General features: G+C 48.8%; 1 protein-coding gene across 3 annotated transcripts in view; it reads right to left on the bottom strand.

The window, feature by feature from the left end:
- Positions 1-2,754, bottom strand: part of PEMT (phosphatidylethanolamine N-methyltransferase) — a 50,919-nt gene extending 48,165 nt beyond the window's left edge. Inside the window, exon 1 of one of the 3 annotated variants that reach the window (XM_063315137.1) lies at positions 2,593-2,754. Coding sequence is in view for 2 of the 3 variants with exons in the window: in XM_063315135.1 (XP_063171205.1) it covers positions 1,043-1,096 (54 nt within the window). In the remaining variant the exon portion in view is untranslated. Of the gene's footprint in view, positions 1-1,042; positions 1,172-2,592 lie in introns of those variants that run through there. The other 2 variants (XM_063315135.1, XM_063315136.1) reach the window with 2 other exon arrangements.
- Between the last annotated feature and the right edge of the window lie 13,113 nt (positions 2,755-15,867).

Genomic DNA, 15,867 nt, shown 5'->3' with positions numbered 1-15,867 from the left:
GGTTAACGGCAAAGCGTTCGCAGCTGCTCCTCTTATGCCACGGGGTCCTTGTTCCCAGACAGAAGGTACACAAAGAGATGTGGGACATGGAGTGCTGGCCAGGATCAACTCCAGAACTTTTAAATCTCTCTCTCTCTCTCTCACACACACACACACACACAGAAAAAAAGGTCACCCATCATCTTTCTGCCCTCCAACGGTGTGGATCTGGAGGGATGTTGGGGTGGACTCATCTGCCCTGATATAAATCAAAAAGTCATCACTGCCCTCCTATATCTGCACCGCAAAATGCAGCATTGGGGAAATACGGATCATCCTCATTTAGCGACCATAATTGGGACTGGCAGCTCCATCCTTAAGCGGAGTGGTCACTAAGTGAAACCACAACTGTGCTTATGACCTTCCTTCAGCTTTCCTTTGCTTTGCAAACCTGCAAGGCTGTAAATGTGAGAATTGGTCGCAGAGTGACCTTTTCATCGCTGTCGTAGCTGCAAACAGTTGCCGTACAAGCGGTCGCTAAATGAGGACTGCCCGTGAGAAAAGAACAGTCCCAGCCTTTCTCTTCCGGTGGCGGCTGAGAACGGTTGGCTTGGCAAGCAATCTGCTCCCCACAACCCCTGGACCCTCTTGCAGGGAAGGGAAAACAGGTGAGTCGGGGAGGCCACGGGGCTTTCTGGGGGGGGCACGTTTTCTTTGGGTCAAAGTAACTTTGGAAGCCAAGGCCCCCGGGGGGGGGGGAAGCAATCAACCGACGGGGGTGACGAGCCCAGGGGAGAGTTCTACCACTTTGTTGCAACGAAATAACAACACCCCTTCCAGCAAATCGGATAAACAAGGGTCGGGCAAGCAACACGCCCATGAGAAGGCCCCCCCGACCTCGTTTCTGCTCCGCAGGCCCGTTTTTCCTCCTGGGGGGAGCGCGAGGCGGGCCTTCTTCCAGGCTCTGCTTGGCTAAGCCCCGCTCGCTGGGCTTGCAAGGCTGGGACCCCCCGGCCCCTCCTCTTCAGGGAAGCCCCCCCAAAGACCGCAGGCCTCTCTATACCTTGCTATAATCCACATTATTCAGTCCCCCGCAGCAGTCTACGGAGGAAGGCATGCAACGCTCAGGCGCCTGGGACCGGGTTTGGCAATGCCCGTCCTCGGGGGTCGCTCCCCGCACCCAGCAGGGCAACACCCCGCTCCCTCCGCCCCATGGAAGCAGCGCCCTCGAGCTGCTCAGACTTCCGCGTTACTCGGCTGCAAAAATGGGCCCCAGAGGAGGCTGGGAAATGGAGTCCGCCTCTCCCAGGATGGGAGCGCTGCGTTCGGCGCGGGGTCGAGCGGCGAACTACAGCCCCCAGAAGGCCGCGCCAGGCAGGCTGGCCGGGCCGGGCGGGGTGCGGCTTTCCCTAAGCGCGGAGCGGCTTTGCTGCCATTCCGGCCCCGTGCACGCGTTGAGGTGGCTTCGCACGTTGCGCTGGGTCCGCGGCGTGAAGCACAAACGCCCCACCCCGGTTTGCGTGTATAAGCTGAAGCAGTTGCGCGAAATGCTTGCAATCAGCACTTCTCCGGAGCGTTGGGCATCTATTTCATCTAGACAGGGTGCAACGCTCCCTTCCACGTTTGGCCCTGCAGGGATGCTCAGCTGGTGCCGTTTCGCAAGGTCACTTCCCTGACACGTGTATCTGATGAAGCGCGGGTGCCGTTTTCTACATCCACTCGGTTACAGTCGGAAAGCAGAGGCTGGCCTGCAAGGGGTGGTTACCAGCGTCTCCTGGAGAGCTACTTGACCCACCCACAATACCCAGGTTACTGAAAGGCCCAGCGACTGCATTCACACAACAGCCTAACCTTGACTGGTTTGAATGTTTGCTTAGCATTTTTATGGCTTCGCGTGCTGTACAAACCCAGGCCTTCTGATTAGTTTCTAATCAGGTATACTGCTGACCCAGAAGATGGTTAACTCAGTAACCTAGTTAAAAAGGTGCAAACACAGCCAAGGATATCAGAGACAGAATAGCTTGTTTGCAATAACTGGGAAGGCCTGAGAGGGGCTGGACTCTTTCTAAATGCTAATATGACTTGGGTTCATACATTCTGTTAAACCAGCATTCGTCTTAATTGACTGGTGCGAAACACTCAGCCACCAACCCTGGTTTGCAAACCTCAATGGCTAAGCTCACAAAACGTGGGAAACTGAAACCAAAGAGCCCCAGGGGTTTCTTTGTAAAATGTGTGAACTGGGTGACTGAGTCTGTACTGAATCCACCCATTTTTGTGCATTTGCCCCCAATTCTTAGTTGGGGGAACCAACCAAATTAGTTGGTTCCCCCAACTAAGCCACTTCCCCCCCCCAAAAAAACACCAAAGTTAAAACTAACTAAGATAAGCCTTCAAGGGGGCTTTGGAACTTTATAGAGGGGAGACCATTCGAAACTGGCAACGTGAACCATGAACCATCTCAGTTTGCACATTGCTGAAGACCAGAAAGCAGAGCTGATATGCAAGTAGCTGGAGGAGTGAAGCCCTAGAAAAGTGTGTGAAGGAAAACAGAAACAGCAGCAAAAGAAAAGCAAGGAGGGAGGCAAAGGAAATCTGGTTTCTGGCACTGACCTTTGGAGGATTATTCTGTTGTGGGGATGTGGCAGCTCTTGGGAGGGAGGAAGACCAGGCATCCAGTCCAGCTACTTCACGAGCAGGGTTGGACTTTGCCTCGCAGATCCCAGAGGCGGGGAAACAGAGGCTGGTGCCTGGCACGGTTGCAGAGCCGAGCCGACGTTTCTTCCTTACCGGGCACTGGCGGGGCTGTGCCAACTGACGGTCTCAGGAAGAACGAGAGGGGGCTTCTCTTGAGAGCTTTGCAGCTGCTAAAAAGGGAGCTGGACGGACATGGCAGCTTACCGCTGGAAGTCCCTAGATCAGTTGCTCTCTCCTGGCCAAGCTTATCTCACCGGGCAGTTGCAAATATAAAACAGGGACTTGGGAGAATAAACCAAACAAACCACAACTGCATTTTGCTTTTAAACACCAAGGGCTCTTATACTTAAACACAGAGGAGGTTCTGTGGCATTTTAAACATCCCAAGTCCTCTTACAGTACTGTGATCATAGGAAGGCAAGGGAGAAAAATCCTCATGGAGAAAACCTATCCCTGTGGCTGCTAAGAGTCGACACCGATTTGGTGGTGCACGATGAAAGAGGGCGAAGAGACAGTAACGGACTCACCAGCGTGCCGATTTGGTAATTGTGCTTCCCTCCTGGAACCTGGCGGTGCCAAGGAAAATGCCTGAGGCCCTGCTTAAAGACCAGTTTATTTCCTTGAGGAAAGTATTCTACCTCAACCACTACAGAACCCATGCTCCCCATGATTTCTACACCCTGAATGGATCTATTTACAGGTGGTTCATCAGAAATTGGTCCAAAACCTGGGTAGATAGACCCAGAAGCCATTACGCTCAGCGTCTTGTTCCTGCTGGCCAAACTCAGGGTTTGGTGAGTAAGTGTTCCACCCTCCCATGCCTGTTGTGTGGTCACCCAAGAAGTGAGGTAGACTGGGTCTGCATGTGGGAGTTCTGCCCAGCTTGTGTAATTAATGCCTACTGAGAAACTTCTCCAAATATTTCTAGTGTACACAGACACAAACACACACAATCTTCTGGCTGCATTAATCCTGTGTTTGATTTCATATGCTGAATTCTGTCATGACTGTGTAGTCCTTGGTGCTGGCTGAGCTTGGCGGCTTGCTTGCAGACATTTTATTACCCAGCTAGGGAACATCATCCAACATCAGCCACCGATAGACACATAGAGATAGTGTCACACTCCCCAGTCAAATGTCAACACAACAATTGATGACTTCGTGTCCATCTTGAAGAAGTCCAGACACCTGTGTCAGCAGACTGCAAGTCGCCAGCAGGGAGGGGCAGCGAGATTGCTGTGTGAATTACATTGTTTGGATTAGGTGCTTTTCGCCCAAGGTCACCGGGCAGAAACCGTTGAGCCAGCTGCTGGCACCAAGGAGGGGCGTACCTATGCGGGGAGCTGAAGGGGGGGGGAATAGAGGCTTGTGATTTTAAACTGTAGAACGTGCGGGAATTTTTGTTTGCAACTTTGGCTTTCTATCAGATGCTTTGCTTCATTAAATAGTTACTCAACTAAGAGCTTGTGAACTGTCAGTGAGTGAATGCCTGAGTGACGGAACGTTACAGATGGACCACATCTGCACACCATTCAAAAGAGACAATAAAAAACCTAGGAAGGAATCCAGAAGACTAGAACACACCCCATCCAGCAGCCAACGCTCAGATAAGCAGGGATCAGCACCAGACAAGCCATCAGGCAGAAAACAATACCCTAATCAAGGAAATACCAACGAGAGAACAATGCCCCCATCGCCATGGCAGGGCAAGCCACTCTACATAGAGATGTTCATACCCTCCCTCGCACTGATGATGCTCCCTAGTCGGGCAACGAAACCTCTGCCAGCCCACCGCCAAGCTCAGAGGGCACCAGGGACTCCGCAGCTCAGCCCTGAGCTCCAGAGCTCCTCTTCTATCTGTCATTACTGAAGTGACCCTCCAGTATCTTCCTGTATGGCTGCCAGGTGCCAACTTGCTTTGGATGGGCAGCTGGGGGACCTCCATGTCTCACATGCCTCTGCTGGGTGTCTTGATTTTTGCTCATCTACCAGAAACATGTTCAACCCTCCCTAGCCACAGTGAAGCAGCATAGCAGGCTTTCACATGACTGCTAAAATGGGGTTTTTGTTTTGTTTCATTTTGCTTTATTATTCTTTCTGGGTTATGCATGGGGCAAGGAAGGAAAGGAGGATGGTTTGTTGAATAATGTTACTTAGCCAGGCTTACACGTAACACTGTGCCATAAAACACTGTGGTTGAGTTCACAGGTTGTGCCAAGAAAGGGAATAAAGGACGCCCAGGCAGTAATGTTTCTACCAAGTTGATTTCTCTTGATGTAAATGGAAGGTGGCTGGCACATGTGGGGGACCACAGTTCCTTTCAAGATTGGTCCAGATGGGTGCAAACATACTTATTTCCTGCGATCTCCCCCAGCCTTGCTGAAAGAGCTTGTCCTAAAATCCAATTTGTGTGCTTTGTATTTTAAAAGCAAAAAGGTTACATAAGCATCACTCTCCCCACGACCATGCTTTTAAAAATGTTTTTATGCATACTGTGAGCTTGACGGGGTGAACAAAGGCACACTTAACCTGCAACATTACAAGAGGCAAATTCTGCAGCCCTTCTGATCATTCACAATGTCAGTTTGCATTTTTTATGGGATTGAAATAACAGCCGAAAAATGCAGGCATCTTGGGCTCTGGAACGATGTAAGAAACCCCACCTTTTGCAACAAACTTTTGTTTTAATTTTATTTTTATTTCCAGGCCTTATAAGCTGCTCCAGTCTAACCAATTCTGGGCAGCATACAATTTCCTAAATCTGTAACTTGTTTTTTTTAATACAATCATTTTATTAAAGTTTACAGTTACAAACATAAAAAACTAATGCAAGCTAACAAAAATATAAAAGAGTAAAAAGAAAAAAAAATTAAAAAGTGCAGAGAAAAAAAATTATATAGTACAAAGAGTGAGAAAAAGACCCAAATCCATAACCTGTGATAAAAACAGATTTTAAAAATTAACAATATTGGCAATGTAATCCAAATCAAAATGTAAAACCATAAATCACACCACAATCGGGAATCAAAACATCCAAAAGCAAAGGACTAGCTCAGGGTATAGAGGAAAGCTCTCCCCAGTTTACTTGAATTTAATAATAATAATTTATTAAATGTATAGGCCACCCGACTCCCAGCAAAAAGATTTTTTCCCCAATAGTAATCCTTGCTTAATGACCACAATTGGGACTGGTATTTCGGTTGCTAAGTGAAGCAGGAATTAAGCAACTCTGACCCAATTTTATGACCTTTTTTGTGGCAGCCATTAAGCAAATCACCATGGGCATTAAGCAAACCACGTGGTCACTAAGCAAATCATGCAGTCCCCCATTGATTTTGCTTGCCAGAAGCTGGCTGGGAAAGTTGAAAATGGTGATCACGTGACCACAGGACACGACAGTCATAAATATGAGCTGGTTGCCAAGCACTCAAATCATGATCATGTGAACGCAGGGATGCTGCAACGGTCATAAGTGTGAGGACCAGTCGCAAATTGGTTTTTCCAGCACTGTTGTAAGTCCGAACTGTCACTAAACAAATGGTCATTAAGCAAGAACTACCTGTATTTGAACCTGAATGTGCAGGGGTTCCCTGAGGCCTGAAAAATATTTCAAGGGTTCCTCCAGGGTCAAAAAGTTGAGAAAGGCTGCCGTAGACCATTAGAGTCCTCCAGGTTGCCCTGAAATCCATTGTCCCCACTAAAGCAAAGGAGCCCCTTTCCCCTTCTTTGCCTTGTGGGCTGAGAGCTTTGGTCCTCTTCCAAGCCTGCCTGGATAAAACTCTGAAAAAGTCACTGGGCATACGCTGAGAGAAGCCGTTCCATTCTCTCATGGTGACCTCAACTCCTTCCTCTTTTCAGAAGCATCTCTACCTGAAGTTGCTCAGCCACTGAGTCTCCTCCGAATGCAGGACACACATTGTCCTCCCTGCACTCCAAGGCAGTGATGATCTATCAGCAAGGACCACTGGAAAAGCTTAACCCTTTTCCTAATTAGATCCTGGCTCCCTGGGACATCTGAGCCCCATGATCCCCCACCCTGGGCAAACAGCAAACAGGGGGAGCCTAGAGCTGCATTCCTAGAAACGCTGAGTTACGAGGAAGCCAAGAAAAGAGCTGCTTTCCTGTAAGCCCAGTGTTTAAGAAAAGGGACTGGGGAACAATGGGCCTTCCTGAGAGCAGGATGATGCAGAAGGGGGCTTCTTGCTGTGGCCCATGCACCATCTGTGGACTCTCCAAAACCGCCACAGGGCGAGGGGTGAAAACAGCCATCGAAGGTGCTGCAGTTTGCTAAGCCCCAGGGTCCAGTGCTCACAGCTCACCCGTGGGCACAATTTTGGAGAATATCCCCTCTTCCGGGAAGTCCTCTAAAACCAGGAACACTCTGAAGAACAATGACGGTTTTGCCCATTTCTGAAGGTGAAGAAGGAACAGCCCTGGGCTGTTTTTACAAAGCCAAGTTCTAAGGTGGTCCAGTTCTTACTGCTAACAGCAGAACCCCTAAAGCTGGAGGATCCATTAGAGAAAACTGCTAACCAGGGAGTCCCCAAAACCAAAACCCTGGTTTCTGTCTTTCTTCAATGTGGAATGTTTGGGGAAGGCCAAAGAAAACCAGAACAATTGGGAACATCAGTGCTTTTGGAGGAAAAAGTGGGTGTCCAACCCATGCTCCTAGACCAGGTTTGTTCTGAGGGCCGCCAAGGAATGGATTCCCCCTGAGGGATGGATCAGAAGGTGGCCCATCGATCAAAGTTGAAGGTTGGATGGAAAGCATACTTGGTCTATTCTCCAAGACTGCTCCTTTGGAAAGATAGCAAAGATCTGCTGATCTCTGAAGGTCAACCAGGGTATTCCAGCACAAGCATTCATGGACCAAAGTCAGCTCCCATTAAATTATGAAGGACGATCCTGAGATAAAAGTAGAAATACACTCCTGGTTAGGAAGGTGGGGAGAACTGAGGGACATAAAATGCAGACATTATTGACAGGGATAATTATTTCTAGAAATGAGAAGGCAAAGCAGTATGTTTCTGTACGGTCCAGATTTGATAACATATTAAAGGACTGATCTGGCTGGTTGTGAATTAACATTACGTGCATCTGATTCTTATTCTTCCATTTGCATTTTAGTTCATTCAGACTTCAGTACTTCCCGTGGGCGGCTATATACATTTTCTAAATAAATAAATATTTATCTTTATTATATATACTTTTCCTTTTTGATTATATACATACGTGGCTGGATTGTCTTGTCTGTTAAAGTCACTAATAAAGGAAAGAGCAGTATTTTTTAAAAAAGAAGTAATAATTACCGGATCACAACAGCAACATGCTTAACCAAGGCAACATTACAGTTCTCACAGCTTCAGCTGAACCTCCCTTGGAGTTGGCTTATTTTACATTTCATTTCAGCTTCTTTTGTGGTGACTTAACATGGGCTGGACCTTTCGGGTGCCTTGACGGTCCATTGTGTGGTATGAGTCCAGAAAATAGGTTAATCCAGTAACTGAGACGAGCATGTTGCACAACTCAGCCACAAAGAAGGGAGGGTGTTTACACTCTTCCCCCCTTGCCATTACTCTGGCAAAGCCCCCCTCCCCAAGGCATGAATTGATGCCAATATCCCAAGGCCAAAGTCAATTCTTTTGGCCCTCGCTCTGCAGGAGCTTGGATGCAAAACATCTCTACAGCCCAGTGCAAAGCCAGCTCCATCTCGCCTATGGTCATCTAGAGCGATCTGGTTTACCCTCCATGCTAAATCATAGTTGGTTTAGTCATAGTTGATCAAATAAAGCCCTGTTGGCTGAGTTTGCTCATACCTGAAGCCGCAGAATATAGTTTGCAGATCACGTAACACCCTAAAATGAAACAGAATGTGATGGGTTAAGGGCATTGTGTGAGACAGGCCAGGCTAATGTTCTCTTAGGAGGACTTTTGCCACCAGTAGTGACCTTCATGGCTTTTGTTCCCTTCCGTCCACCAAAAGGTTCTTCCATGATTTCTCTGTTCCCTCAGCCGGCCAAAAGCTGGGAGCATCTGCTCAGGAGAAGACAGAGCAGAAATTCAATCTTCATAGTACCATCTTCTCCCCTCTTCCCTCTCCTTGGTCTCTTGGGAAATCAACAGTGCCGTCCGCTCCAATTCAGTAGCAATAATGATCTGCTCTTGTGGCAGGAGAATGCCATGGCCATTTCCAGGTCAATGCTGGAAGCCTCCCTCCCTGTTGCGCTGAGGATGTACTGAAACAAGCCAGCTGTGTCAGGTGCGCTCCATGCTCCCCCTTCAAGGGCAGGCTACTTCTCTGCTCAAGGTCCCCCAGCCTTGGAAGGGTCAGTTGCGTTCCTGGGAGCCCAGAACCGTTCCTTTAAGTAGCTTGTGAGAGGCCTGAAATGGTCAAGATGTTCCAGGGAGAGAATGTGCTGAAATGGAGGATGCTGGACTCGCTTTCGGTAGGAGACAATTCACCCCACCTTGAGACCCCTTGGCTCCAGAAGACAGGTCGATCTTCATCCTTGGAACCACCTCCGCCAGGGTCCGAAGGACCAGATAATTGTATCGCCAAAAGTGATGGAGTTTTTAAAGGTTAATAAAAGAACTCCAAGCAGCTAACAACAATCCTGCAAAGTAGAAGCGTGAACCAAAAAGAAACTTGCACATTAAGCTTAACTTTGTTCAGAAAAGAATTCAGTCTTCATGCAGTAGTTAGATGAAGAAAAAAAAGAGATAGCTTACTTTTATTCAGTAGATCTGGATACAAGTAGATTCATGGTAGAAAGCACTTCTTCATCACTGGTTCTTTGTAGACACTTTCTATGGAACTAGAAAGTCTGCGTGCAAGCAAGATGAAAGGACAAGAGCTGCATTCTGCAGCGCCTCCTGCTTGCAGGTGTGCCGAAAGGTAATGGAGATCGTTAATCCCCAAACCCAAGAAGAAGAAGGAAGTGGAAATCAGGTGATCCATGTGACATCCCACAAGCACAACAGAGATGCGTTTACTAGGGAAAAAGCCCTTTTTGCTTATGAGGCAATGCTGAGTTGACCCCCTGATAATTCCAACAAAAAGAACACTAATTTATCATCAGAGACGGAGGTCTGAAGTACAGGGAGAGGTCCTGCCTGTCAAAGACCAAGATGTGGGCCTTCCCGATACATCCTGGCCACTAAATGTATCTCCTTTATTGTTCAACCCATCTTACACTTTGCGAGTCGCTGGCTAAATCTGGTCTGGTTTTGGAGTCCCCTTGCTGGACCTGTATTTGCTTCCGTTGAATCCCCCCCCCCCTTTGATTTATTTCTCAGAACAGGTTGGCACAGAGTGGTAAGCTTTCGATGTGGCATATTTCATAATGCCTGGGGGAATTATGCCATAGATCTGTTGGCATAATTCCCCCAGACATTAGGGGCCAGTTGAAAGAAAGTCTCCTTTGGATGACAAGCCCTTTTATCCAAGACTAGAAACCTCTTGATAGACTTTTTGCTGAAAGTTGGGAAAAAAAGGGAATTGGTGATTTATGGATTTGCTGATTGAAAAGGGTTGAATTTGGGGAGAAGAGAATTAGGATGTAATTTTACTGAGGGAGGGATGAGGCAAAATTGTTTGTAACTGCCGTAAAGAAGATTGAAAGTTGCGTCTTTATTATCTTTTCTTTTTCCATTTGTATTTCTAAACTTTACTTTCTTACTTCACGCTTTTCTTTTCTTTTCTTTTCTTTAATCTTACTCTATATTGTTTCATGTTTATCTTTTATTTCTGTGAATTTTTTTCAGTAACAATGAAATATAAAAAAGAAAGAGGGAGAGAGAGAGGATCCCCTTTGGGTAGCTCAGTTACATGCTGCTCACCAGCTTCTGTTTTGTAGTGATACCTTGTTTGGGTTTATTGTTATTGTGGGTTTATGGCAGTGTTTTTTTCCTTCTTTTTTATTGTACTGTTCGTTGCTTCTGCCGCCCGCCGCCCAGAGCCACACTGTTTGAGTTGGGCAACCTTGTAAATCTTGAACATAAATCATAATAAAGCAATATTAACTAAGGCAGACTGGGCAGCAGAGCAAGCCAGAAAGCGTGCTTTAGAAGCACCAATCACAGGCATCCACTGGTGAGTTTATGGTCTGGAGGGTGATGCAGATCCAGAAAATTGGGTTGCTTTGGGGCACCATGGTCCAGTTAACCACGGTTCGGGTCTGGGTGTGCCCAGCCTGTGCCCAGTCGCCTTCTCTGTCTGCACCAGCAACAGCCTCTCGCGTCGGTGGGTGCGCGCAAGGGGGGCACTGCGAATTTGGGTGCCGAGAGAGGCGGATTGGCCTTATTTTTAGCCTGCACCTGTTCCTCAATATAGACAGACGCTCTTCTAAAAATAGCCTCATTGAGAGAGGCAGGAAGCAGCACCGCCAGTCTCCAGACAGCGCACGGTGCCTTGGGGCGCCAGCTTAATTTATGCGCCATAAATCAGCTTTGGACAGATCAGTGCTTTCGGCCACCGCTGAATCAGGCAAAATGGAGGCATCTGTTTGCAAATGCCAGTGGTGGAGCTGGAAAGTGGGGAGGCAGACGTGATTTTTCAGCCTTGCTATCCTGGCCAAGGTGGAGGGCGGCGGGCGGAGGAGACATCATGCAACATGTGTTTAGTCTGGTTTTACTTCGGCGTGCCATGTCAGCCCAGCCACCGGGACTGGCAAGCCGTGATATATGGCCTGGAGCAAGGTGTGAACCCAGCTAATTTGAGGCAAAACAACAAACCATAGTTAAAACCATCCAGGGTTGATGTGGTGCATGACCCCACCCCCTGTGGTAGTAAGCTTCGTGGCTCAACATTATCTGTGAACGCAGCCAATTCTGGCCCGTTTGGCAAGTCCCAGGTGGGTGAAGCATTTGTAGGTGGCTGGGGGCCACAGGAGGTGGGGAGATGGTGCAAAGTGGGCTCAGCCACGCTATTCCAAATTGTTCACAGTTTCTTGGTTTTATACATCAGGGGAAGGCTATTTGAGGACTTAGAGTTGTGTAAGTGTGTGTTTGTGTGTTTCCCACCTCAAAAGGAAAGGAAACCCGGCTGTGATTTTGTAGTCAGAGCAATGTGGGGGGGGGGTTAGAGAAAAGGGGCAGCTGCAGGCCATTTTGGGTTCTCCAGTCGCTCCCCCCCAAGGGCTGCCTTAAGGGGCTGATACAAAAATCCAGCCATCTTGAGGATAACCACGAAAACGCTCTGCTGCCACCTAATTGCCCTCTGGATTGTATATGTGCATGCAGTCACCCACATAATACACACATATGTGTGCCCATAATGTCCTGTCTCTGCTTCTTTGCCTTAGCTGGTTAGGAAATTACTTAGATCCGTGAAAATGAGCTTGCATTGCATGCTGTGGACAGCCCTGGATGGAAAACATCCATGCGTTCTACCTCTGTCTATGGCCCCTTCCCGGCCCCCCCACCCTCATTTTTTAAGTTTTGAAGCTAAAGACTCAGACAAGTCCAGATGCAGCACCTCCGGCCCCTCTTTCCCTCTCCCCACCATCTCAGATTTTCCTCCAAAGCCTAACCGCGGCTGCCCTCTAGTGCTCCTAAGGTATATTCCGGTCCAGAGCATTGAGGGCACTGACCAATTCGCCCAGGGCGGTAAGATGCGGTTCACTTCACCACCACTTATGGAATTGACCACAAATGGTGAGTTTGCACAATGTGCTCAACTGCAAATCACATTCTGCAAATTGCAGGGCTGGTTTTGGCCCGGGGCCGGATGCGAAGGGCCTTTGTGGCCCACGGAGCCACAAACCAGCCAGCCGCATTTTAGCCTAGTGGTTGGGCAAACTCCATTCCGTGTAGCTAGCTGATGGTATCGTATGTGGTTTGGACTCTTAAGCCTGGATGAACGGAATAAACGTGGTGTGGTTAATTGTGTAAACACGTCACACGAGCAAAACCCTGGGGCGCAGTTTCCTCTCCCTCTGCAGATTTGGAATCGGCTCTTGCTGGGGTCACGTCACAGGCTGGAGAACCAAAGTTAATCCAGAAGAAACCAAGAAGGGTTCATGGCCAAGTCATGGTCCAGGGTGGGTTTTATTTACGCATGTTTATATTGCCAGCTCCAAACAAAGGTCCTGTGGTTTACAAAGCTGCATAAAAACCCCCAAAGAGTAAACACCCGGCACCCAGCAAAGAGACTTCTTTGCTTTTCATTTGTTCAGAGCTCGGTGGGGAAGCGTGATCTTCACTGCCCTCCAAAAGGCTGCCAGGGAGGGCTGCTTGGGCCTCTCTGGCAGTAAGCTGGCCGACAACACGGGAGGATGCCCAGAGAAACACCATGATCTCTTCTCTCCTGATAGCACATGAGAAAGGTGCTCCCAGCATCCCCACTCAGGATGAACAAACTGGATGGGTTCCACCTGAAGTAGATGGTCCTGTAGGTACGGAAGCACCAAGCCTCCACTCAGGATGCTGTCTACGGCATCACAAAGTTGGAAAGGTCCAGGCAGTGTCTGACAGATCAGTCTTGTCGGGGAGTGGGTGGGAGACTTGCTAACGTAGCCTTCCTCAACCTGGTGTCCCCTTGATGTGTTGGCCTGGGAGATGAAAGTCAACAATGTGGGAGAGTTTCCAGGCTAAATTTTATCAGGAGAAGCTAACCCAGAGTAGGTATGGCTGGAACGCCATGGTTTTGTTCTGGATTCTGAGTACTGGGTCCACTTTTTGTCCTGGTGGAATCTGGTGGATTTGGGGTGGAGACTGCGCTGTAGACAGGTTGCTCTGCAAACCGTCCCAGAAGAACCAACTCTGCTGAGTCAGGAAGAAGTGGAATGGAATTCAGGAACCGGAGGACAGATCAGACACGCCGTAGCCTCCGGTCTTGTCAAAGCGAGGGAGGAAATTGTCCTCTCAGCTGCGTGGGCTGAGTAAGCCAGCCAATCCGGGGGCCTGCTGTAAAAAACAGCCCCATTGAGGCATGTTGCCTAGGACCAAACAGCTGGGCCTAAAGGCTTCTGGACATCAGGGATTGGGGGATGTGGGGCACTCAACCCAGATTAAACTAGGGAAATGTGAGGAGGGCCAGCCAACTGAGTAACCCAGCAGTTCTGGGACAGAGCCCTGCATCCTGTACGACTTCAGGAGACTCCAGAAGGTTCACCACTGGAGAGCTTCAATCCATCCCTCCTAAGAACCCCCCCCCAGTGCAGAATCAGTGGGGAACCTGTGGGCCTCCTGGTGCAGCAGATCTACGTTGCCCAGAATCCTTCACAATTAGCCACAGTAGCTTTTGTGAGTTGTGATGGCTCTAATGCCGTGTTTCTCGACCTTGGCAACTTAAAGATGTCTGGACTTCAACTCCCAGAACTGACCTGACCTGGCACCTGTCTGACCTGGCGTCTTTCAGATGGGCAGGACTACAACTTCCAGCATTCCCAGACAGTGAGGGCATCAGGCTGAGAGAGCGAGGCAAAAGATCTGCTGACCCATTAACAGTCAACCCTGCAGCCTGCTTGTCTCCTCCCTCACCCCCTCTAATCAATTAACGCTCTTAAGTGACGGCTAATAAAATGTAATTGTGTTTTAAAATAATTCAATACTTTACACTAATTTATCCCAATTAAGCTGCAGCAACTTCAGCTTTCATGTGCGCAAATCGACTTTAGTGGACGACTCTCTGTGTTTGGATTGCTCCCACTATTATTTCCAAATAGTTGGGAGGGGGAGAGGGGGAAAGGACCTTCCCCTTCCTAATGGCCCCCTTAGCTACGGTTCTTAAAAGAATCTATGAGGGCAGAAGATGAATTGTTTTGAAAATAAGGACAAGGAATCGAGGAATGAGGTCTTTAGCTTTTATGAATGGCCTTCCCTATTTCTGTCATGTTGGTCAGGTGCTGTCCATGGGTGGTCACCTGTGATGAGGTTAGTACCAGGCACAAGAGGGGGGCTGGCTGTAATGGTGTGTGGGAAGACCTTGGGAGATGGGCAAAGAGATGCTGCCAGGGGAATGGTCAGATAAGAGAGGGCTTAGCCAACAGCTGCATAATGGGCAGAGAAAAAGGCTCAGAAGGGACCCTCCCTAATTTCTCCAGCTGCAGAGGAGACGGGGGGAGATTTGTACTTTCAGACGTGCAAGATGCTGTTAATGTAGCCTTACAATAAAGCAGAATTAGCTCATCTGGTCATGTTTCATGCCTGGTCTGCCTGGGAAGGCTGGCAGGTATGACTTGGTCCTGTTTGTCTGGGATGACTCTCCACGCAGCTGCCAAGCTGGAGCCGGAAGCCAGGAAAGAGGCAGAGGAGATGGAGCGAGGCAGCTTCAGCCATCTGGGTGAGACGCTTTGGAGGCAAATTCTTTGGCTCCTGGCATGGCGCCTTAACCGCCCAGCTTTGATGCCGCTGGTGCAACATTTCTCTCCAGCTTCATGCTGACACTTGCCTATGACTCACCCCTGGCACAGAGCTCTAAGGAGGAGGGTCCAGCAGCCTCTCCTTGCGTGAAAAGTCTGTCAGGCATCTGCAGGGTTATTCGGTTTAACCCCACCTTCTCCTGTGTGGAGCATGCTGAGCAATTCTGGGACAGAGCCCTGCATCCTGTACGACTGCAGGAGACTCCAGATGGTCAGTCCAGAAGGTTCACCACTGGAGAGCTGCAGTCCATCCCTCCTAAGAACCCCCCCCCCCCAGTGCAGAATCAGTGGGGAAGCTGTGGGCCTCCAGGTGCAGCAGATCTATGTTACCCAGGATCCCTCATAGTTAGCCACAGTAGCTTCTGCAGGTTGTGGTTGCTCTAATGCTGTGTTTCCAAACCTTGGCAACTTTAAGAAGTCTGGACTTCAACTCCCAGAATTCCCTGGCTGTGCTGGCTGGGGAATTCTGGGAGTTGAAGTCCAGACTTCTTAAAGTTGCCAAGGTTTGGAAACACTGTTCTAATGCATAAGGAACTTCTGCAACCCTCAGCAACCTGGTGTCTGACCAGAAAAGCAAACGCCCGCTAGATTAAGGAAGTGGATGGTGATCGAATAACTACAGCCATATGATGCACTTACCCCTGGCGAACTCAACCCCAATTTATTCCATTCACCCAATTTTGTGGGCTCACCAACACAGCGCATCCGAAAGTGGCCACCTGAGCTGGGTTTTCACCACACACTTAACTAAAATGTGGCTGGCTGGCTTGTGTTGTGTTGTGTTGTGTTGTGTTAACTGGGTCCTGGATTTATCAGCCTGGATGGCAGA

This window comes from Candoia aspera, chromosome 14 (assembly GCF_035149785.1).
Source record: "Candoia aspera isolate rCanAsp1 chromosome 14, rCanAsp1.hap2, whole genome shotgun sequence".
In the NCBI taxonomy this organism is placed as follows: domain Eukaryota; kingdom Metazoa; phylum Chordata; class Lepidosauria; order Squamata; family Boidae; genus Candoia; species Candoia aspera.
This window is presented reverse-complemented; position numbering and strand designations above follow the sequence as displayed.